The following is a 20,869-nucleotide window of genomic DNA, read 5'->3' as shown; positions in this document are numbered from 1 at the left end:
GTGTGTGACGGGTCACGTCACGGGGCGGTCTGGAGGTCGCGGAGTGGCGGACTGATAAGATTGCGCGGCCCGCGATGGTTTCGGGCGCGGGGAATCGCTCGGTTCCTGCTCCTGCACGCCAGGGCACGTGCGCGGATGCAGACTCGCTCGGTCAGCGTCCGCGTGTCATCAGACGCCCCCCAACAGGCGCGGCGCGACCGCTGCGGCGACTGGGCGGACGATCTCCCAGCACCAGAAGGACGGCCAGCTGATGCGGTGGCTCCTCGTGCGGCGCGTTGCTTACGCCTCGCGCGCCCGTCAGCACAGGCGTCCCGCGAAACAGGAGCGCGCACTCGGCTAGCCCGACTGATCTTCTCCTCGCGCGCATCTCCTCTCGACAACTAAACATGTATGACTCACTTCCACCCATCACAGCGCGGAGGCTTTCCACACGTCATGCTGCATGACAGCCGAGAGGTACAGACTATTAAGAGGCACACACTTGGCAGGCTCCCCGATCACCTGCTCAACAATAGCTTCGTGTGCCGCATCGTAAGGTAGCAGGGGCGTAATGACATCGTCTCGTGTATGCGGATATATGTCTAGGCGAATGTCCGTACTCGCTCAACAGTCGTGTTGCTACAGTGCGGCGTAACAAGATGCCGACGTGAACAGCGCAGCCCTCTCGGGCAGGCAGGAACAGCAGGGCAGCGGTAGAGTGGTCCGCTAGGCGAGCGCGTCAGTAGCGGATGGTCGTGGAGAATCATGAAGCGTGAATGCAAACTATGTATCATACCTGAATGAGTGTAAGCAGCGACAGCATACGTAGATAACCCATGACCAGTTAACCCAAGGAAATCAGCACCCCGATACAACCACACGAAACCCCAGAAAATGAAAATTCAGAACAGCTTGTGAATGAACCCGGCGACCCTTGGCAAGAAGGGTAAAACGAATGGGAGTGCGAACCATGCAAACAACCCAAGAGTCGCCCCGTACCGTCATTGCGGTTCTGGCGGTGGTTCCGGCGGCTCGCCATCACGACCTGCCGCCGGAGGATCTGCGGCCTCCGGTAGTGCGCCTCCTGGCCCTTCTGTCACCGCGCGTCGTGTATCGGCGGCCAATACAGACTTTTCATTTTGTGGAGACTCGGTCAGTCCAGAAGCCCGGGACGCCTCCGGAGCGGCCTCACGGGAAGGGTCCTCTGCCTCTGCTAACACGTCGGATATTAGCTAACTCCTCGGGCGTGAGGTCAGCGAAACGTACGAAGTTTCTGCGCGGACGAATTAGTCTTGTCTTCTAGCTCCCCAGCAGACGCATTTCCGCAATTTCAGGCTCCGCGAGAGCTATGCCCACCGTCAGTGATCAACATCTGGCTCAATGACGAGATGAACGAGATAACAATACTCACGATCAGCGATTTCGGCAGCCAACGGCGCGCGAGGCATGTTCATCGCGTCTGATGAAGATCCACTGGTAGAGCCTGGAGACTCTTCTTGAACCGCAGGCACTGGGTGTTCTGCGTAGGCGTCCGGTCATCTGCTGCGAGCTTCCGTGCCGCAGCCGCGGCACCATCGGCAGTGGCCTGCCTATTACGCGACACAGAGGACGATCGACTACGAGAGTCAGTGGGAGTCCTGCCTTCCGGAACGTGCAGCCTGCGTGCGACTTTCTGCGCCTGTGCTGCCTGACCGGAGGATATACTCTTGACCACCTCCGGCCGGATATCCGCCCACATCTGCAAGGCCTTGATGGAGCCCCACTCGATGATCTTGCTGTTCAACCAGTGGAGAGACACGGGCTTCGTGAGGAAGTCGTTCACCCGGCGGCCAGCGCGGCCACTCGGTCACTTTGCAGCGAGGACGCCGTGAGGGCGACGATAATCACCGACGACCGGTACGGCGGAGTTGACATCGTCGACGACCGTGACTCGCTGAGCGAGGCTTCTGACGGTGTCCGCTGACCTTCAGATTGGGGTGTCGATGGGAAGGCCCCCGTGCATTGAACTTCTCCATTCGCCGGATTGCTTGGTGCCTCGATACCATCCATGACGGCATCTGAATGTCCATCTGGAAAGGTGTCAGCGTCCGTGACCGAGTATGAGGTAAATGCACGAGGTACTCACGAGGACCAGATGGAAGCCCCCGTCTGCCACTTCGCCACAGCCTCCTCTCCGTTCTTCGCGACATCAAACTTGATTTTCTTTTCTTCATGAAGGTGGAGAGAATCGTCTGGTTGATCGGATTATCTGCACACGTACAACACGTCAAAAGTACAAGTTAGCCTCATCGATGACATGCCTCGATAACATGTTATGTACATACCATCGACGATGAGCACACTGATAGGCGGCACGATGTTCGTATCACTGGGCTTGCCCTTCTTCTGCACTGGGATATTTAGGACCGGGCTATCCAAATTGCGCCGGGGTCTACGTGTAGACGGCGATGCAGTTGCGCGAGATGGAGATCCTGGCTGGTCGGGTGCGTGTCGAAGAACGGGGTCGACTTGACCGCCCTTGCGAGATAAGTTCCTCGACGATGCAGACGTGGACGGCGAAGGCTCTGGGGCGGGTGATGTAGCCACGACGCCAGCAGAGATGGGGCTCTCTATTGACAACGGCGGCAGGGTCTCGCTTGCAGGTACGGATTTGCGTCTGCCATTAGGTGATAGGGTCCGACCCTCACGATCTTCAGAGTCCGTACTTTCCGGCATGGCCGGACGCGTATTACGTCGCGAGACCTCGGAGGCACCAACACCCAGACTTGCCTCGTCCGATGGTCGACGGAACGATACCCCACGACTGCGCCCCGAGTGCTCATAAGGCGACACACCCCGTTCAGACGCAGGTGTCGGTAGATTGCTCCTGCTTCCCGAGCCCTTCGGCTTCGGATGGAAGAATATACCTGCTGGTTGACCGTCAGGACTTTGAATGACGAGGCCGGATGCAGGCGAGGTTCCCAGCTTGGCAGCCGCATCCGAGAAGTACTCCATCGTGTCCGATACGCCTCGTGGCGACGACGGGCCGTGTTCTTTCGGCGACCTGGCGGACTTGTCAGACGTCGTTCGGATGCTCGTGGTTGACCTGCCACCGGGAGATCTAGCGGCGTTTGGTGTGTTGAAGAAAGGCGTCATGGCGTGGAAGCCAGGACTGATGGGGGAGGTGGCGGTAGGGTAGAAGAAAGGATCCACGACGGGCTTCGTAATGGCCGTGTGTAATGCCGTCAAAACGCGACGTGGCCCTGCAGGCTTGGGGATGACAATGATTTCGGGTAGCCGAGACGTGGTGCCCATGCCAGGCGAGAGCACCGACTGGATAGCATCCTTGACCAGCTTGAACTTGGAGAGTGAGGTGAAGTAGACGATGACAGGCGGGGGAGCGTTAGGTGCACTCATCGCAGGAGTGAACCCCATGACACGAGCGACCTGTGGTGAGGAACGTGGACGATGGTGATTTGCAAGCGATGGTCGTTTTCGCGTGTTCAGGTGCAACGGGTAGGCTAACTCTGCCCTGACCTTCTGTAACTTTTCCCGCAAGACAGAAACGTCGTCATCAATGAGATAGAACGACAACGGCTCTAGCCCAGGGATACCAGAAGGAGGAGGAGCGAGCCCAGCGGGCTGCTCTGGATCCGCCGAAGACGGTGCATCATCTCTCCCCACCCCGCCAGATGACGCAGATTGAGGGCTCCCCTCTGTATGCTCGGGGAGAGTATCTGCGTCCGGCTCTGTCGATACATGGCTGACGTCCAACCCCCAAGCAGTGAGGTAACTTGTGAGATGCTGCGCGAATGCCCCTTTCGAGTTTGCAAACAGCGTCACCTTGTGCCCTCGTAGCGACTCAGCGAACTGTGTCAACTGCTCTAGTGTTGGTTCGTGCGAAATCTTGAACTCCGGTGAACCAGGGAATGCTTCTTCGGCGACTCCGCTCACAGTCGGATTGACGACAGCTGGTGAGCCACGGTCCAGGGTAACGGTCAACTCGCAAAGACGCCCCGCCGGTGATGCCCCTTTTGGCTGAACATTCAACTCCAGAGTTGCACCAACATGGCTCAACAGACGTCGCAGGAAAAGGCTCTTGAAGGAAGGTTGTAGTTGGAAGGAGGCGGAAGGGGACGGAGGCACGCTGCCAGCGTCGGACTCACCCGCGTCGCCCGAATACGTCGAAGTCACAGATGCTGTCCTGTGCGCGATCTGGAATGTACACCGCAGTGGACTTTCCGAATCGACAGAGGGGGACACGCGTCCTGCGTCCGTGCCGTTGGTTGAGACTGGCGCAGCGACAATAAATAAGCCTACTTCGATGGTGTCCCCCGGGCGAGATGTGGCTATAAGTTGACGTAGAACCTTATCCATGAGTTAGTTTGAATTCGGTCAAAACAAACGCGACTCGGTACGCACATGCGACAAGGTATATGAAAGTCCACTTTCATCACCCTTCACGCCAACGTGCTTCATTCCTAGGTCGCCATGGAACAACACGAGGTCGACTCCAGCTTGAGCGGCCACCCCGCTCAACGCATCACCCGCACTCTGCAACATCTCGCCGATGTCGAAGTCATTCCACGACAACGGCATACTAAGGCGACCACTTGCAGTGGTTGCCTGTTGGATAGGAGGGTCGAGACTAAGAGCCGACATGTTGGCGGACATGTAATTTAGATTCTTCATAGATGTAAACATAGCAGATACGGAAGGCGTCGGAATTGAGAGCGAGCATGCTGAGAATTGCTCCTTGGCGGGATCCAGGACCTGAGGAGGCGAGAGTTGGAGTAACGTCTGTATGACCATCTGCACAGAGTCTGCGAGCTCGAGTGAGAGCTCATGGAAGTGAGCATACTCCGGGGGCAACTCGATGACAGTGGTTATGTCGTCGCTATCGGGGGATGAAGTGATGCGCCGTGGATTCCTAAGGGGCCCAAGTTGAGAAGGAAGGGGCATGGAAAATGCTCTGGACAAGCGGGGGAGCGGAGGCTGCGCCGTCTGATCCATGGGGTTCTGGTCCGAGTCCAAGTGGTTGGTCGGCGTAACGAACTCGGACTCCTCTCCGTCTGCAGACTTGGCGGATCTTCTGGTCGGGCGGCTCAGCTCCTCTTCAGATATGTCGGTCTCACCTTCTGAGGAGCTGAACGAGACACCAGCTGGTCGCTCGGTCGCTAGCGGCAACGGAACCGAGGTAGTAGCCTCGGTAGGCCATGCGAACCCGAACCTGTTCGACGGCGGTAGGCTCACCACCACGGGACTCTCTCCGAGGTTTTCTTCGTCGGCCCCTTGTCCTGCGATGACGGATGGCAGGCGTACTGCGGGCAGTCTCGCCCCAGACATGACCGACGACCGCGGTCAGTAATGCGCCAAACCCGACAACTGAGTGTGACGGTCGCTCGCGGTAGATGCTGGGATGAAAGAGAGGGGAAGGGGAGCGAGGAGGGAAGGCTGGGAGGAGGCCTCGAAAAGGCCCTGGCGACTTGCGGTGGCGGGAACACTGGGCGCGGTGAATCCGGATCGCCCAGTATGGAGCGCGGGACAAACAGAGACAAATGCGCGCGCCTCGGCTTCAGCTTCAGCCGCTGCGCTCAGGGTCTCCCTTCGACGCACCTATCAACCTACGTGCGACTGCCTGCAGACTCAGGCTGAAACCTGGCAGAATGTCGCATAAGACTGTCTTGTCTCTCGTTCCACTCGTTCCCTGCTGTATGGACGTATGAGCTTGCAAACTCCCAGTCTAGCTGTCTTTAGCCAATCCGTTGGCACGGTCTGAGCGTGGGCGGACGTGCTGCATGCCGACTAGTTTCAATATCCCGCTGTACCAACGCCGCCCAGAACGTTCTGGATCCCAGATGGTCGTGGCAGAGGAATTTGAACATAGAGGCGAGTTCATCGCGGTAAGGTACACCTTGAATAGATTTGGCAGCGAGACTGCTCCCAGTACACACATGCACAGATCCACGCCCAAAACATGCACATGCCACGCAGTCAATATCACATCTGATAGCAACGAGTTCCCGACATCAAGTACACAACGGCTTAATACTGTAGTTCCACGTCTCCCTCGGCAACCAGGTCCATGTCGTGGTAACTAACCTTCCTCCCCGCACTCGCTCTGGGGTCCTCCTTGGCATCGGGCGGTGGTGGGGGAGGCGGTCCGCTCACGCTCCCGTTGCGTCCGCCCCGCCTCCCACCTGGTCCAGGCTCCAGGATAGCCACAGGTTTGGCAGGGAGACCAGCGGAGGCAGGCACGGGGGGCACCTCGATAGCAGGGTCATAGCCAGGCGCATAACCACTTATGCGATCGCTCAGCCGGCGGGCCGTCACACCATCATCTCTACGTGGAGGCACTGCGGGATATCCGTTGGGACCGTGTGGGTACGCATACGGATCCCATAATCCAGCACCCGAGTATGGCGGCGGATATCCATACGGAGCAGGGTATGGAGCCCGTGTGTAGTCCGTGGGTACGGGGTACGCAGGCCCTTGCAGTCCATATGCTTGAGGCGGTGGGGCCTGACTGTTGCCGAGAGGAGGAGGTGGATGTGCGAAAGGCTGTATACGATGAGGATCAAGCGCAAAGTTGTTGAAGAAAGGTATCTGGAAGAAGCGTGGTTAGTCGATTGAAAGCAATGTCACCAACGTAAGGTCTACCTCTTCTAACTGTTTCACGAGCTCAGGATGCTTGTTAGCAATGTGCTTCTCCACGAATGCAGTCGCCTTGAACAACTTCTGGCACGTCTTGCACCTGAATTTACCCTCGTCCTCTTGCTTGATAAAGGGTTCAGCAGCCTTCGACAGCTCCCTAGTACGATGAGCACAAGTCATCACTGTGAGTAGAATGAACGTACTCGTCGTCACTCTTGCCACCGTAGTCTCGGGGATCCACGCCGTTTCGGTCGATTAGAAGAGCCACCTTAGAGTCCAACCATTCCAACCAACGTTCGTCTGCAAAATTAAACGTTTGAACTTTGCACGACACAAACTTCGAAGCGCTACTCACCGTTGCGCTTCCAGTCACGGTTCTCTGGTTTCTCCCTGCTCCCCGTCTCCCTCGGCTTCTCTTCCCCCTCAACTTTGATCTTCGTGTCCTCCTCAGCTTTTTGCGCTTGTACGGCTTCGGCAGCTTTCACCTCCTCCAGCAAAGCTTTTGACATGGGCTTCCTCACGTGCTTCACACACTTGCGCTGTAATTCCTCAATGTGATCGCTTACTACTGCGCAATAATAGCATGTGTGGAACGCAGCGCGAAGATACGCAAGATACAAGTCGAGCGCCACCACCGCCTACAGGTGAACTTAAGCGAAGGCGACAACCGCACCAATCGTTCAACTCACCTTCTTCTGTTCCATAGCCTTCTCGTCGGCCGGGTCAACCAAACCCTGGTCGCGTAGATCGACATGACTTTTTCGATTCGTCTCTCTACTGCCTCACTTCCACGTTCTTTGGGCTCCGGATCTTCGTCAGCAGCACCAGTAGCATCACTCATTGCAACGTCCGGGTTCGTGGCGTCGCCGTTAGTGGCATCGTTCCCGTTCTCTGGCTTCGATTGGATCTTCAGCTTCCTCAAAGTCTCGTATTCTTCTTCCAAAAAAGCAGCGAGTGTCTTTGCATTGGCCAGATCCTTCGCTATCCGATCTGGCTTACTCGCAACCTCAGGAGCGTAGCGTATCCTACCCGTGAAAGGTTCGTATTGTGCGCAACATGCAATTTGAACCCCTCGATCTAATGATGAGGGTCAACAACAATCAAGTTGGACGAACGATTACGACCCACCTTCTTGTCAGTGAGCTCAGCCATGACAGTCGGCATGTCGGCGTCGTCGCGGAACTTCAACCAGCCTGCGCGGTAGTAGTTCCTCTTTTGCAGTGGATCGCCTAAGGCCAGATATACGAAACCTGGGATTTTGCCACAAGCCTGCGACCGTGTTAGAGTGAATGTAGACAGCAATCCGTACGAAAACTCACCTCTTCCAACTTTACGCGTCCTATGTCAGGAGGAATCGTGCGAATCATGACTTGATTGCCATCGGGCTGCACCGAGAATTCTTCTCCTCGTGCGTTACGCCTGTTGTCGGGGGAGGGTTTGCCAGTATCTTGACGATTGGCATCCTGATCGCCTGTGTCGTCTTCGGGCTCGACATTGAACTGCATGTCGTCTTCTGCGCTGCTGGCGTTGACGTTGGGCTTCGTCTCTTCCGCAGACGTTTGAGCAGCGCCGGCATCGGCACTAACTGCTACTGCATCGCCGTTGGACGCTGACTCTTTAACCGGAGAAGCGGCCTCTGGTTCTAACTCGTTGAGATCTGGGTCGTACTTTCCGGCCTCAACGTCCAGAAGAAAGGCGTCCATTCTGCCCTTCCAGCCGACCTTCCTGACCCGCTGGCGCAGCGCCACGAACTCCGGGGAGGGATCATACTTCTCCGAAAACCAAGGAGACTTGCGATGATGTTCGTACATCCTTTGTATCTAAACCAGAGTCACAAGATAGACAAGGCGCGCCAGTGGAGAGTACAAACCTGTTGAGCAGCGAAGTCCTTTTTGTACTTCTCCCAGCGTGACCGGATCCCATTCCGAGGCTTGGACCCGTCACCGGCATCCTGTTCGGCCGCCTTGTCTGCATTATCCTCTTCTGTCGCCTGCTGAGGATAGAAGTACCGGAACCACTCTGCGTACTGCTTCAAAGACGCGGGATAATCAAAGGTATGCGGGTCGGGTGGGGCTCGTCGCAATGATCCATATGGAGGAGGAGGAGGCGGATATTGTCCTCGATGTGGAGAGTATCCGCCATGCCCGCGCGAGTGTGTGTCTAGGAACTCAAGTAGTCAGACCAACGGCCTGTGCTATCCCGGCTTGCCACTCACCATAGTCGTCTCCATACCGCGGTCTCGGCTCATACCTTTCCCTTTCCCTCTCCCAAGGCGATAACGAGCGCCGGCGCTTCCTGCCAGCTATGAGCACGTCAGTTAGTATACAAGTCAGTTGAGGATGTGATGGGAGCCCTCACCTTCGTCGGGGCCCGGGCTACGGCTCCTGCCACGTCTGCTATACTCGTACGCAGCTCTTTCCCTCTCGTAAGTAGCCCATGCACGCTCCCTGTCATAAGCCTCCCAATCGGCACGGTAGGTGTCCTGAGGATACCCAGGCTCAGGATACCCAGGCCTCGGAGGAAAGGCGCCACGATAGGGAGAGCGAGAGCGCGAACGGGCGCGGGGAGGTGGAGGGTAAGAAGAACCAGACCAAGAGGACATGCTACGAGGAGGACACTAACACAGAGAAGGTAGGAGGAACGCGACTGATCATGAAGAGCTGTGAGAGAGAGTAGGCGAGCATGATAGAAGCACAGACCTCTTGAGACGCGACACAGCGACGAGCACGGTGTTCTCGATGCCCGTTGAGCAAGTGAGCTCAATGTGTTCGCGATGGTGAAACGCAAGCGACGACGCGCCGCTTACGTTGGCGGGTTCAAGCGGAGTCACAACCTCCCACATACATCCTTGTCCGCACTGAACGCCCTTCTTTGACGGACAGTCGCGGGGTTTCAAAAGATACTATTCAGTACAGTGTCTAATTGTCTACCGCTCGTATCTACCCCGCTGTCCTCAGGGAGTTGTCTCTGCTTTTTCCTAGGCTTCGTATGCGAAGGTTGTTCAGTTCTACCCTCGCTTTTCTGCGAAGGGTCGGGCGCAGACGTTGCCGGAGTGACTTCGTGGTCGGTGTCAGCTTTGCGCTTGCGTTCAGCACGCTTGCCCAGTACGCGTGCAAGCTCCACGTTCTTTAGGTACTCTCGCTGCTCCCGCTGAGATTGGGAGAGCTCAACGCGTAGTTGCGCCACATGTATCGCTGCCTCGTGAGCTGCAGGGTTAAGTGAGTACAATGAGATCGAGGGAAATCCGCCATATGCGTACCGATCTGTTCCGTGAGCATATTCCACTTGAATTTGGGAAGATACTTCATGGTCCATACGTCGTCGCGCCATCGAGTTCCCTTCTTGCCACCAATGGGCTGGGCATTGAGCATCTCTGCGACGGAACGAGCGACCCTCTTGTCTTTAAACTCGACCCAGCCCTCGGTGAAATGCGCTTTCTTCGTCGACGTATATTTCCTCCTGAGGTACGCCCGCTTCGGATCTGTACACAGACTAAGATGCGAGAGAGAAAGAACGTGGTATGGCACACACCTCCTGCTGCAAATAGACCCGTCCGACTTCCCCATACGCGGTCATGATGTGTCTGACCTTTGTCGGTCGCATGCCCGGTGGAATACGCGAAATATAGACTACACCCGCTCTCTCCTGAGCAGCCTTGAATGCAGCCAAGGCTTCCGGGGTAAGCGGCTTCACGACCTTCTCGGAGGGACCAGCGAAGCCCTCGGGGTCCATGCCTTCTGCAAGACTCTCTTGGCTGCGATCACCTTCAGAGGCGTCATCCCCGGCTACCTCGTCCGAATGTTCATCATCTATATCATGACCAGATGACCTAGCGTCCGCGTCAGAGAAACGAGCGTCCGCCTGAAATCGAGGGTCGGTCGGGGGCATTGATTGAGAGAAAGTAGACTGAGAACGGAACAGGCAAGGAACAGGAAGGGGAGGAGGATGCAGAAGCCTCTGATGATAACAAAGGCAAACAGCGATGCATACATATGTGTCGACGTCGATCCCCTAGTGTCCGCGCGGCCCAAGTCCGAGTCCTCAAGGCCTCGCGCTCGGCCTCAGGACTTTCTCTAACTTGACATAAAAATTCGACTGCATACATACCGGACTCGTGTACTTCAATCTCGACTATTCTGTCACGTAGAGTGACCGAATACTCCATACTAAAGTAGTACATAAAGCCTGCAGACTCGGAGGCAAGAGGCAGTACATAAGTAAGAGCGATCGAAACGCTGCACCTCAATCAAATAAACCCGTCATCGTCTCGTCCATCTCCCCCGTCCGCGTCATCACTGCGATGAGCTCCCGGTTGACTGAACATGCCGAAAAAGTCGTCTACGAACGGTGGAATTGATGAACCATCCGACCCGAAACTGATATTCCCGGCGAAGTCCTCGGTCTCGAGACGATCTCCCTCTCTCGAGCTGGGTTCCTCGGCTCCATGCAAGTCGACCGTTTCGTGCGCCGCGTCATATCGAGCGCCATGTACTTCCCGCGTACTGTTAGGTTCACGCATCGGGTGCACGTCTGTCTGTGATTGAGTACCAGTCGGCAGCCCGCGTGCATACGATTCGGCATATTGCGAACCCAGAACGAGGTGGTCCTCGCCTTTCGGACAGCTAGAATCTGCATTTTCGGAGAACATGCCCGGAATTCGCGCAATTGAGAGGGCAAGTCTGATTCTTGGCTGATATTTCGATGCAATGGCCCTTGGGACGCTCTCGTAACCGGGGTTCAGGTGGGCCCATGATCTGCCGACTATGCGTCGCCTGTGCGGTAGAAGGCATTGGTGGCAGCGGTAATAGTGGCTGTGGTGAGGGTGGTGGAGTGAATGCAGGACACAAAGGGGCAGCCTCTCTGGGTGACGGGCAGGCCGAAGATGGTGTCAGAGGAGTGAGAGGAGACAATGGCTCCGCGACGCCATGATCATGGGTACTATGCGCTGCACTTGCCGCCTGGCTTACACTATGACAGTTATCAATTGGACCAGACTTTGCTGTATTGGTTGCGTCACGCACCTTGTAGAGGCTTCCCACTTGTGATGGGGCTTGACTGGCGACGACGAACCTGCTCTGTCAGTAGATAGTTCCGTATACCGTCCGGTCACAGCGAGATTCTCCTCGACAGGGTCGCCTGCAGTTGATAGAGGCTCCGTTGACTCCACAATAGCTTCACGTTGCGAAGCGACACTTCTGTCGCCGGCAACGCCACGATTCACGCCAATGAGCCACAGATCGTCGTTGTTCTGCGACCGCCTAGGTATACATAGCTCGACTTCATCGCATTGCGAGGTCGGTACTGTCTCGTTGGACGACGTCCTTGATCTAGATCGTGCGCTTTCATGAGACAATACGAGCTCGCGCTCCTGGCTCTGCGAGGAAGGAACAATGTCATGTTGGCCATAGTGCCGCTCCGGGGACGGCATTGTTCGAGGCATTGCGGGAAGCCATGATCCAGAATCTTCTTGGGATTGAGACGACGGAACGTACATATCTTGAGAGTATGACGCATTGTAGTCAGGTTCGTGCCGCCACTGGGATACGGGAGCGAAATCATTCTCCTGCGATTGAGAGGAAGGCACGAATGAATCCTCCGCAAGATACCCAGGCGGGATGATGAATAGATGATTCGCCGCTCTGTAGCTCATGTCTTTCTCCTGAGCAGTATTCGTCGACAATGCCCGGCCGGTGCTGGAGGTGTGGTGCAGGTCTACCGCTCGACCGTCGATACTGAACGCGCTCTCAAGTGGACGAGTGGCTCCGAGCTGGACAGGAGGCGACGGAATGAGCAGGAATTGAGTCTTCTATCATCATTCTGCGAAGGAGCGACGTACCTTCCGCCCAGATGGCGAGGGTGCCGAATCCGGGGATACTGAGACGCCAATTGACGAACGAGAAGACGGGGAATCTGAGGACGCTGGCTCTCTCGAGCTTGTAGACGCTGGGGTTAGCGGCGTCCCTTCGCGGTGTGCGGGTCTGCGGGTTCGAGAGGCTGAAATAGTGGGAGGCGGGGTAGGGAGCGTGGCGGCAGCATGGAACGAACGTCGTCCTTTGTCCGCCGGAGTTAGACATGGCTCGTGGCCAGCCGCAGCCTCGCCGTCATAATGGTATTCGCGGGCATCTAAAAGAAGTCAGCAACAAAGAATGACTCATATCTAACTAGGATGTATGGGGACGTCGAAGATAGACATCACCTTTCGTGCGGCACGGAGCATCTACGCCGTCGTCCTTATGGTCATGAAATGCACCGGCAACAGACATTACGGTCGCGTCTGCCTTTCGTGAGCGTGAACTGCCGTTCTCTTTGGATGCATCAACCGGTGTTCTAGGTGCATGGGCCGCTTGACCCTTCTGTCTCTTCGACGGTGCATCCTCCGCTCGCTCGACTTTACGCTTGGTCGTGGCCTTATGTTGACTTGCGCGTGGCGTGAAGAACGAAGAAAGGGGAAGTTGCTCTCCAGTGAGTGAGAATTCATCAGACATGCAAGACGATGTCTGGAACCAACCTCAGCGAAGCTGTCGACGACGTCAACGCGCCTTCGGATGGTTTACTTGGAGTGAGCGCCAGAATGCGGAGTTGACACGCTTTAGGACTCCGCCACGCGTCTGTACGTGGCGGTGGACGCGTCTCGCGAGTCGCGTCCCGACTCTTCGACCACTCCCCGCAGCACCATGTCCGACCAAAGTGCATTGAAAAAACGCAAGGTGTCCGAGGAACAGGAAGATCTGAAGGCTGATTTGGCTCCTATCGCAAACCTTCTCATCAAACGCCTCTCCCCGAAAGCAAAACTACCCACCCGTGGATCCGCGCTCGCTGCGGGATATGATCTGTACAGGTACGCGATTGTGCCCACAACCTACGTATGTGAGCGTGACAGCTGACATGGAGTAGCGCGGAGCGAAAAATCATCCCGGCGCGTGGCAAGGCCCTCATTGACACGCAAATATCCATAGCGGTACCTGCTGGGACTTACGGTCGTGTGGCCCCTCGCAGCGGTCTAGGTAACTACTCGCCTCAGCGTCTTGCACTCCGTAGTTGACACTGTCCGCCAGCGTCGAAGTTCATGATCGACACAGGTGCCGGTGTTATTGATGCTGACTACCGTGGTGTCGTCTACATCCTTCTCTTCAACCTTTCGGACCAAGACTTCCAAGGTGACGCGTTCAGAATCATACAATGCTAGGAAGCCTTACTGAGCAGCCTTGTGCAGTTGAAGAAGGGGACCGCATAGCCCAGCTTATCTTAGAGAGGATTATGACGCCCGACGTCCTTGAAGTCCAGGTACGAATCTATCTGGTTGTCAACACCGCCTTACTCAACCGGGGGCTTGTTAGGATCTGGACGAGACGTTGCGTGGTGGCGGAGGTTTTGGCTCGACCGGAGGCCACACTGCGCTCTGATGGGTCGTCTGGTGCTGGATATATAGCTATCGTCGATATTTTCAGTTACCCTAGTATCTGTCACTACGCTCTAATCATGCAACTTCTTGACGAAAACCCACAAATGCGTAACGGTACCATAGACTCCCGCGACGGTCTGCGACATTCCAAGTCTGAAGTTCACGTTAAGGCGTTGTCGTTATTCGGCCGCGCTTTGATTGAATCCGCTCGTCAGACACACTGGTCCTTCATATTGGGGGAAGGCGCATTTTGTAGCGTTGACTGTACATCGACTAACACACATACTGTCAGCCACTGACTTTGCACATAGCTGTAGAAAGGCTCACATATGATGAAAATGAGGGCGCTACCTCCGTTTGTCTGCGTCGACAATGTACAGCCCATCCCGCACCCTTGTCGAGTGTCGTAGCAATTCCCTTCCATTCACTTCACCATTGTGGTCCTTGCGTGTACCCCTCTGCTCCTCTAGATCGATACCCTGTCCCTCTTTCCCAATACGGCCGTCCGGGATAGGTGCATTGTTCGCTGCCTGCAGACTGCTCGTGTCCACCAGCTTCACCGCCTCTACCAGTTTCACTAGTCCCTCCATCTCACGCGTGAGTCTCGCATGTTCAGGAGTGCCTTCAGATGGTGGTATAAGAGCGGACAGCTCATGGAGCCGCCTCAGCGTGGATGGCGGAAGGGATGGTTGCGGGTAGGACGATAGAAGTTCGTTGACCGACCATGTCGGCTGGGTGGGTATTCCGCACGAGTCATGACTAGCAAAACTTGAAGTATTGGACTTCGAGCTGAGAGGCTTCTGAGATAGTCTGAGTATGAGTGGCCAACGAGACCGCAATGTTATATGCTGCAGAGCGCGTCGCTGCATGAGCGCAAGGAGGAAGTGCGTCCCTGCCGCAGGCGCCCGAGGTCTCGAGCGCTCTCAATTGGCTCTCAATTCGAAGTGGCAAACCCCGAGCCAACTCTTGCCTTTACCTCTCGCCTGGCACTTGGTGGTCGCTGCATCCTCCTAGGTATGTTTTCCATGATTCATCTGGCTTCTTTCATATGCTGATCATGTGTACAGTTTCTTTGGCCTCACTCACGCACTTCCCGCGTCAGTCGAGATGAGCGGAGTAGCGAGTGCCATCCGACGTCTTCTCCCAAAGCAGCTGCCTTCATCACTTTCAAGTCGTCCCGGGAATCTCTACGAAGTGCTCTCTAGATATCCACAAGATGGTGTGGGCCAAATAGTGCATCAGACCCGGTGGACGGCGAAGGGGTTGGCCGAGTGCCATTGGGAGGTGTCGCGGACGAAGTTGAAGCTCGAGGGCACACATGGAAGGGCCTGGGGTTATCTGACATGGCGGGGTATGTTTTTGCTATGCGTACCATGTGCAATGTGCAACACTTACACATTTGTCAGGCAAACGGGTCAGTGAGCAGGACGAGAAGATACCTGGTGGTTTGAAATACCGATGGGCACCAGGAGCGTCCAGCGGACCTGCAGGTCAGCCATCGGCACCAAAGTCTACGGCTTAGCGCTATCTTGCATCCTTCTCTATATACTCGTGTGCAATGGGGTCGGTTTGCTGTCTTAATAATTAAACCATGGCCTGAATGCCAAGTGAGTGCCAACCTGAGCGCAAAACCGGTTCCCGTCCAATCGTGTCGTACTCACAGCCGAAACCAGCTGCATATGCAGGAAGTCTTTTGAGGTTGTATGTCCGGGAAGGAATTGTCTGCGCATGCTGTTCTTTCGGTGTCCAAGACACACCTACTCGTGGTAGGGAATCAGGACACCGGCATCTGTAGACAAGTTCCATTCACTGGACTGTCCCCCCATGACATGCATATGACCGTCAACAGACAAGTTATTTCAGGTGTCCTACACTACCGTCTAGTTTACGCATAGCAAACGGGTTTGTACTGTCTCCAATACTTGTACCGAATGCCGGCGCTTGCAGTTGAGCCGAGCACCTCGGTGTCGAGCCCGAGAGCAGCTGATTCTCACCACACCACTGTGCTTCCGACCAGTGACAGTGACCACTCTTCTCAGTCTTCCTGTTACCTCCGACTTTCGGTTTGGTTTCCAGCTTTTCAAGGTCTGAGAACGACTCCCTGCGCCATCTCGAGGTTTCCGCCTTCCATCTGTCTACGCTGCTTATCATTCACGACTCTACGACTTCGAACGACCTCACGTAGCCATCGACACGATGGACTCACGGGAGCTGATAGATGCGCAATTCGACCGCGCTGTGGAGATCGTTCAGGGCTTGCCCAAGAATGGCCCAATACAGACCGGTTATGAGGAGAAACTTACGATGTATAGGTATGTTGATGCTGGACGTGGACTCGAGGCCGCCACAGCTGACAGTGCTGATGTGCATACGACTAGCCTGTACAAACAAGGTACTGTCATCTCGACTTCGGCATAGGAGCAGTTCGTTAACAGTCTGGAAACCTATTTCATTGCAGCCACGGTCGGTAATGTGCAATCGCCGAGACCGAGCGTTTGGGATATGTTGGGAAGGGCGAAATGGTACGCGCAGATCGTCTCGCGTGCCGCTCCCGTACTCAGCGACACATGCGCAGGGATGCATGGGCCAAACATAAGGACCTCGATCCGTATGAAGCGAAATGGCTATATGTAGAGGCTTTGCTGAAGGTGCGTCCAGCACCCTGTTTTAGTCAAAACACTCTAGACAAATCCATTAGGTATTGCGGAGGTATTCTGACAAAACTGTGGCGATGGACTTAGTGCGGGAATTGGAGTCCTACACCGGAGACCCTTCAAATATCGTCATGAGTGGTATGCCCTGCTCGCTCTGCATTGTCACAGTCGCCGTTACCCATACTCTCTGCACACAGGATCGCTGTCCAGGTCCGCTGGATCCAGCTCTTCCGGGTCCACAGTCTCCGACGATCACCCCGCTGCACCTTACCAAGCTGGGGCCCTGCCGCCACACCTGCGCCTCGGCCAGGGCTCGGGACTACCGGTCCCAGGGCACATGCCTGAGCCTCGAACGGACGAGAGCAGCTCTGAAGATGATGAGGACGAGAATGATGAAGTTCCGCCTGTTCCATCTGTCTACGCGCAGAGCCAACCGAACCGACCACAATCCTCTATGTCCTCGCGGCGATACCGCACGCCGATGGCAGGGTCCACATTGATATCACCACCCCCCATCATCATGAACGTGCCCGTTACCCAACCTCTCCCCGAATTCCAGACGCAATCAGCTTTCGCTGGACCGTCCGCATCATCTGGATATAACCAGAGTCTATCATCATACCGTGACCGTACACCGATGTCCCCACCCACCGATCGATCCTCCGAGCACCACCATCCGCCGGTCGGGTACAGACCCGCTAGCCAGCAGCAGCAGCGCCGGCCATACGCTGTCATACCCAGTGTACAAAGACCACCTTCACGACCCTCGTTAGAACGAGCGATCGAACACGTACAGGCTGGCCTGGCCGCTTTGACGGAACGGATAGAGGCGTTGGAAGCCATCGCACAACGTTCCTCGACGTCGTTCTCCCTACCGGGACGCAGCTCACCGCGCTGGGCCTCGGGTCAGGAGCAGGGTGTGGAATGGGACTTCGACGACATGGGCATGTGGTCCCTCGTCCTCCATCCCCTTGCCCACGCCACCACCCTCGCGAGATACCTAGCTTCGTTCCTTGCGAACAGCCGGGGCCGTTCCCCAACGTTCATCGTGGTCCGCCGGCTCTTTCTTGACATATCGTTCCTGCTTTGCCTGTTGGCCGTGATGAAGGCGGTATGGAGGCGGAGTGGGATGCGACGAAGGGAGGTTCTTGCTGCGTTGACCGGGCTGTGGCGGGCTGTTGCTGGTCAGTCGCCGCCGCGGAGGCTGATAGACCGAGGGGTATAAATGTTGTTTACATGCTTGCGCTATTCTTGATTGCTTTGGAACCGGAACTTGCTCTTCGCGAATCACACCTATGTGAACTCCTCACGTACGACTGGCTACCCAGCTGGGGTTGGCAGTCAATGCAAGGGCTCATACAACCACGTTTAGCCGCCTCATATGATTCCGGGTTGGAACGAAGCGAGGCAGTCCGCAACTTGTGCAGAAGTACTATATCTGACGCAGCCATATGAGGACCGCACGGGCCTCACTGGGAGCCCAAGTCTCGCAGCGGGGAGGGGTACTGGAGCGCGCCCATAAATGAGTCGGCGGCCCGTGCATGGCTTGCTCATCGGTACCTGCCAGATCCGGCGTGCGATCCCGGAGCGCGGCTCCCACTGGCAAGTAACACACTGGTTGTCAGTCGTCGATATCCTCTCGCCGGAGGAGATGGCCCCTTAGCTCTTGTCTAGAACGTCCATCATTGCTCAGACCAACAGCCGACGGAAATCATGTCCGGAAGAGTTGCAAGACGGTCCTCATCCCTCGACGCGGAGTATCAGCCGATACCTCAGGCCCCGTAGCGCTGGTCCAACTACGAGGCATTCCTCGATTTCAGTGCAGTCGATGAAGAGGATGGTGTGGACATCCTAGAGGACGCACAGGAAGTCGTCGTGGACGGCAAGATACGCGCGATTTACTTCGTGCTCGGGTGTGCCGTTCTCCTGCCCTGGAATGGTGAGTGTACTGGGTTGCGTATCGAGTCGGCTTGTGCTAACGCTCAGCGAGAGCAATGATCACTGCCACTCCATACTTTATGTCCAGATTGGACGGGACATCTCTGAAAGCGTCCTTCAGCTCGTACCTATCTATGGCTTTCATGGTGCCGAACCTGATATTCCTCGGTCATGCGACCGCTACATCGAAGCAGGTACGCTCATCGTAGTGTGCCTTTGATAGCAAGGCTAATCATCGCCAGTCTTTGAGCACAGGTCGTATATCATGGTCACTACTGCTCATAGCCTCCGTGACCGCTGCTCTTACGCTGAGCACCTGGATACACATCCATCCCGGACTCTTCTTCGCCCTCATACTTCTCGCTGCCATGCTCAAGTCGGCCGCCGGGTCATACCTGCAGAGCTCAGTGGTCGCACTTGCCTCGTTGTTCGGGCATGAGGCCATGCAGGCCGTCATGTCCGGGCAAGCTGCGGTTGGTGTCGCCGTGAGCGGCGTTCAAGTCCTTAGCGCCGCTGCATCGACGCACCGCGTCCCGCCTCCTCCGCCTCAGACCAGGGATGACGACCCTGCGAGGACTCCCGAGGAGGCGTCTGCGTCTCTGTTCTTCGGGTTGTCAACAGTTTCCTGTTCGTCACATACGCGGTGCACGTTTGGCTCAAGACTTTGCCCGCATACAAGCAGTCATTGCCCGACAGCGATCCCGTGCGCCTGTGAGGCTGCCCACTACCGATAGCCTTGGAGCCCAGACGAGAGGCGAGGTCTGACGTCCAGCGGGCACTCTCACAAGGGACCCAGTGGCAAAGCCAGATGCTCCGTCTGGGCAGGATCAACCTACCATACAACTTCGCCGTAGCTTACGTGTTCATGGTCACCCTGGTATGTCAACTATTCGATCGTCGCAGTCGCCCAGCTGTGCTGACCTGCGACATCAGTCCGTCTTCCCGCCGATCACGGTGTCCATCCAGTCGACCAACCCGGACACGCACCCGCTCCTCTTCAGCGCGTTCCACTTCTTCGTCTACAACGTCGGCGACCTCACCGGCCGCACGCTCTGCTCCTTCCCGCGGCTGCACGTATGGTCCGCGAAGCGCCTCCTGACGTTCTCGCTCGCGCGCACGCTCTTCATCCCGCTCTTCCTGCTGTGCAACATCCAGTGGGCTTCGCCGACCGCGGTGAAGCCCGTGATCACGTCCGACGCGCTCTACATGCTCATCCTGCTGCTGTTCGGCGCCACGAACGGGTTCACGTCGAGCATGTGCATGATGTCCGCGCCGTCGGTCGCGCACAACCCGCGCCTGAAGGGCCGCACGGAGGACGTGGACGTCGCCGCGACGGTGGCGAGCTTCTGTCTGGTGATCGGGTTGACGATGGGGAGCGTGGCGAGCTTCGCCGTCAGGGCGATGGTGTGCAACTGTAATCCATTCCGCAATTGATCAGCAACGTGCAGAGAAGGACGTGCGATCCAGCCTTGGTTCATGTCGGGAATTACTTGGACGACCATCTCTTGATACACCTAATGCTAGAATAATCGAGTGTTTGGATGTAATCATCCGCAACTGTCGTCAGCCATTACGCTACAACATCTTCCAGCTTCCGGGCTTTCCGGTGGCTCCCTCGGCCACCGGGTTCTACGTTGGTTGGTCATTGTGTCGCGGAAGAAACCTCGAGGCAGGAAGGCAAGTACTCGGACCCTTTCGGAACGGCATCCTCAACAAACATCCTTCCACTGGCTCTTCCGACTGCGTGCTTGAAATCAATTCGCAACTTACAGTACAGTAACTGTACAGCAAGTAGACTGCCTCGGGAACAACAGGAGCATTGTGCGCGTCTCGCGCGGCCAAGAGTGCAGTGCGGTCACCCGCTTCGGACGCGCTCAGCTGACTGCTGTGGGACGTGAGTACATCCGTAGTGTACCGAGCACCACAGGAGGCCATCCTGTGATCGGCTGCATTCGAAGGAGACAGGAGAGCGAGCACTCACAAGAGGACGTCAGCAGTTCGGAATGACCTGGACCGACCTACGTACGGCGCACAAGTTGCAATTGACTTGTTTCGTCCTCTTCTCACCGGGCATCCCAAGTCACATCTCTGAGTGATACGTATTTCCAGAAATCCGTTTATCGTACAGTTCGTCGTGGTCGATGTTACACCCAGCAAAAGGAACAAGCGACAGCAAAATCTGCCAGACGAGCAGATTGGAAAGATGCATTGAGTGCTCTCCGAACACTTCCGATCCAGGGATGGTGTCACTCACGACAGCAAG

At 56.2% G+C, this 20,869-nt stretch overlaps 8 protein-coding genes across 8 annotated transcripts; 4 read left to right on the top strand and 4 right to left on the bottom strand.

Annotated features, from left to right (window-relative positions):
* Nucleotides 1-1,813: 1,813 nt before the first annotated feature.
* B0H18DRAFT_17714 (uncharacterized protein) lies at nt 1,814-5,448 on the bottom strand. Its single transcript, XM_048036985.1, has 4 exons — nt 4,381-5,448; nt 2,302-4,326; nt 2,105-2,244; nt 1,814-2,048 (listed from the first exon to the last, which is right to left on the bottom strand). The coding sequence occupies exons 1-3, from the start codon at nt 5,302-5,304 to the stop codon at nt 2,224-2,226; spliced, it is 2,970 nt and encodes a 989-aa protein (XP_047901331.1). The 5' UTR covers nt 5,305-5,448; the 3' UTR covers nt 1,814-2,048; nt 2,105-2,223.
* A 555-nt stretch (nt 5,449-6,003) lies between these two features.
* Nucleotides 6,004-9,214, bottom strand: B0H18DRAFT_1081141 (uncharacterized protein; the record flags this gene model as incomplete). Its single annotated transcript, XM_048031347.1, has 11 exons — nt 6,004-6,564; nt 6,619-6,769; nt 6,816-6,912; nt 6,968-7,250; nt 7,302-7,346; nt 7,370-7,689; nt 7,734-7,881; nt 7,932-8,432; nt 8,483-8,772; nt 8,828-8,914; nt 8,971-9,214. 11 exons carry the CDS (start codon nt 9,212-9,214, stop codon nt 6,004-6,006), a joined length of 2,727 nt encoding a protein of 908 aa, XP_047901330.1.
* A 290-nt stretch (nt 9,215-9,504) lies between these two features.
* Nucleotides 9,505-10,344, bottom strand: B0H18DRAFT_866552 (uncharacterized protein; the record flags this gene model as incomplete). Its single annotated transcript, XM_048039790.1, has 3 exons — nt 9,505-9,818; nt 9,872-10,104; nt 10,142-10,344. The coding sequence occupies 3 exons, from the start codon at nt 10,342-10,344 to the stop codon at nt 9,505-9,507; spliced, it is 750 nt and encodes a 249-aa protein (XP_047901329.1).
* A 246-nt stretch (nt 10,345-10,590) lies between these two features.
* B0H18DRAFT_967491 (uncharacterized protein) lies at nt 10,591-12,735 on the bottom strand. The gene is made up of 5 exons (XM_048043421.1): nt 12,449-12,735; nt 11,634-12,379; nt 11,344-11,580; nt 11,259-11,302; nt 10,591-11,223 (listed from the first exon to the last, which is right to left on the bottom strand). Exons 2-5 carry the CDS (start codon nt 12,260-12,262, stop codon nt 10,859-10,861), a joined length of 1,275 nt encoding a protein of 424 aa, XP_047901328.1. The 5' UTR covers nt 12,263-12,379; nt 12,449-12,735; the 3' UTR covers nt 10,591-10,858.
* A 551-nt stretch (nt 12,736-13,286) lies between these two features.
* B0H18DRAFT_866374 (dUTP pyrophosphatase) lies at nt 13,287-14,015 on the top strand (the record flags this gene model as incomplete). Its single annotated transcript, XM_048039778.1, has 5 exons — nt 13,287-13,450; nt 13,507-13,616; nt 13,668-13,769; nt 13,826-13,896; nt 13,950-14,015. The coding sequence occupies 5 exons, from the start codon at nt 13,287-13,289 to the stop codon at nt 14,013-14,015; spliced, it is 513 nt and encodes a 170-aa protein (XP_047901327.1).
* An 894-nt stretch (nt 14,016-14,909) lies between these two features.
* B0H18DRAFT_17579 (uncharacterized protein) lies at nt 14,910-15,567 on the top strand. The gene is made up of 3 exons (XM_048036978.1): nt 14,910-15,028; nt 15,082-15,365; nt 15,421-15,567. Exons 2-3 carry the CDS (start codon nt 15,122-15,124, stop codon nt 15,534-15,536), a joined length of 360 nt encoding a protein of 119 aa, XP_047901326.1. The 5' UTR covers nt 14,910-15,028; nt 15,082-15,121; the 3' UTR covers nt 15,537-15,567.
* Nucleotides 15,568-16,015: 448 nt separating this feature from the next.
* On the top strand, nt 16,016-17,969 carry B0H18DRAFT_17581 (uncharacterized protein). The gene is made up of 6 exons (XM_048036980.1): nt 16,016-16,326; nt 16,393-16,406; nt 16,473-16,536; nt 16,590-16,662; nt 16,713-16,806; nt 16,866-17,969. The coding sequence occupies exons 1-6, from the start codon at nt 16,211-16,213 to the stop codon at nt 17,891-17,893; spliced, it is 1,389 nt and encodes a 462-aa protein (XP_047901325.1). The 5' UTR covers nt 16,016-16,210; the 3' UTR covers nt 17,894-17,969.
* A 261-nt stretch (nt 17,970-18,230) lies between these two features.
* Nucleotides 18,231-20,374, top strand: B0H18DRAFT_967477 (nucleoside transporter-domain-containing protein). Its single transcript, XM_048043420.1, has 8 exons — nt 18,231-18,449; nt 18,489-18,607; nt 18,661-18,800; nt 18,849-19,207; nt 19,228-19,309; nt 19,341-19,372; nt 19,411-19,483; nt 19,540-20,374. Exons 1-8 carry the CDS (start codon nt 18,382-18,384, stop codon nt 20,038-20,040), a joined length of 1,374 nt encoding a protein of 457 aa, XP_047901324.1. The 5' UTR covers nt 18,231-18,381; the 3' UTR covers nt 20,041-20,374.
* Nucleotides 20,375-20,869: the final 495 nt, after the last annotated feature.

Source organism: Fomitopsis serialis (assembly GCF_022376445.1).
Source record: "Fomitopsis serialis strain Sig1Antser10 chromosome Unknown B0H18scaffold_1, whole genome shotgun sequence".
Taxonomy (NCBI): domain Eukaryota; kingdom Fungi; phylum Basidiomycota; class Agaricomycetes; order Polyporales; family Fomitopsidaceae; genus Fomitopsis; species Fomitopsis serialis.
This window is presented reverse-complemented; position numbering and strand designations above follow the sequence as displayed.

Excerpts from the sequence above, each read along its gene's own strand:
- B0H18DRAFT_17579 (XM_048036978.1), top strand. The coding sequence starts at position 15,122 with ATGAGCGGAGTAGCGAGTGCCATCCGACGTCTTCTCCCAAAGCAGCTG. Across the intron at positions 15,366-15,420 it reads GGGTTATCTGACATGGCGGG|GCAAACGGGTCAGTGAGCAG; the intron begins GTATGTTTTTGC and ends CACATTTGTCAG.
- B0H18DRAFT_17581 (XM_048036980.1), top strand. The coding sequence starts at position 16,211 with ATGGACTCACGGGAGCTGATAGATGCGCAATTCGACCGCGCTGTGGAG. Across the intron at positions 16,663-16,712 it reads ATGTAGAGGCTTTGCTGAAG|GTATTGCGGAGGTATTCTGA; the intron begins GTGCGTCCAGCA and ends CAAATCCATTAG. Across the intron at positions 16,807-16,865 it reads TTCAAATATCGTCATGAGTG|GATCGCTGTCCAGGTCCGCT; the intron begins GTATGCCCTGCT and ends CTCTGCACACAG.
- B0H18DRAFT_967491 (XM_048043421.1), bottom strand. The coding sequence starts at position 12,262 with ATGAGCTACAGAGCGGCGAATCATCTATTCATCATCCCGCCTGGGTAT. Across the intron at positions 11,303-11,343 it reads ATGGGCCCACCTGAACCCCG|CCAAGAATCAGACTTGCCCT; the intron begins GTTACGAGAGCG and ends TCGAAATATCAG. Across the intron at positions 11,224-11,258 it reads ATTGCGCGAATTCCGGGCAT|GCGAGGACCACCTCGTTCTG; the intron begins GTTCTCCGAAAA and ends GCTGTCCGAAAG.
- B0H18DRAFT_967477 (XM_048043420.1), top strand. The coding sequence starts at position 18,382 with ATGTCCGGAAGAGTTGCAAGACGGTCCTCATCCCTCGACGCGGAGTAT. Across the intron at positions 18,450-18,488 it reads CAGCCGATACCTCAGGCCCC|TGCAGTCGATGAAGAGGATG; the intron begins GTAGCGCTGGTC and ends CCTCGATTTCAG. Across the intron at positions 19,373-19,410 it reads GACGAGAGGCGAGGTCTGAC|CCAGATGCTCCGTCTGGGCA; the intron begins GTCCAGCGGGCA and ends CCAGTGGCAAAG.
- B0H18DRAFT_17714 (XM_048036985.1), bottom strand. The coding sequence starts at position 5,304 with ATGTCTGGGGCGAGACTGCCCGCAGTACGCCTGCCATCCGTCATCGCA. Across the intron at positions 4,327-4,380 it reads TTTCATATACCTTGTCGCAT|GTTCTACGTCAACTTATAGC; the intron begins GTGCGTACCGAG and ends CTCATGGATAAG. Across the intron at positions 2,245-2,301 it reads GTGTGCTCATCGTCGATGGT|GTGTTGTACGTGTGCAGATA; the intron begins ATGTACATAACA and ends TGTACTTTTGAC.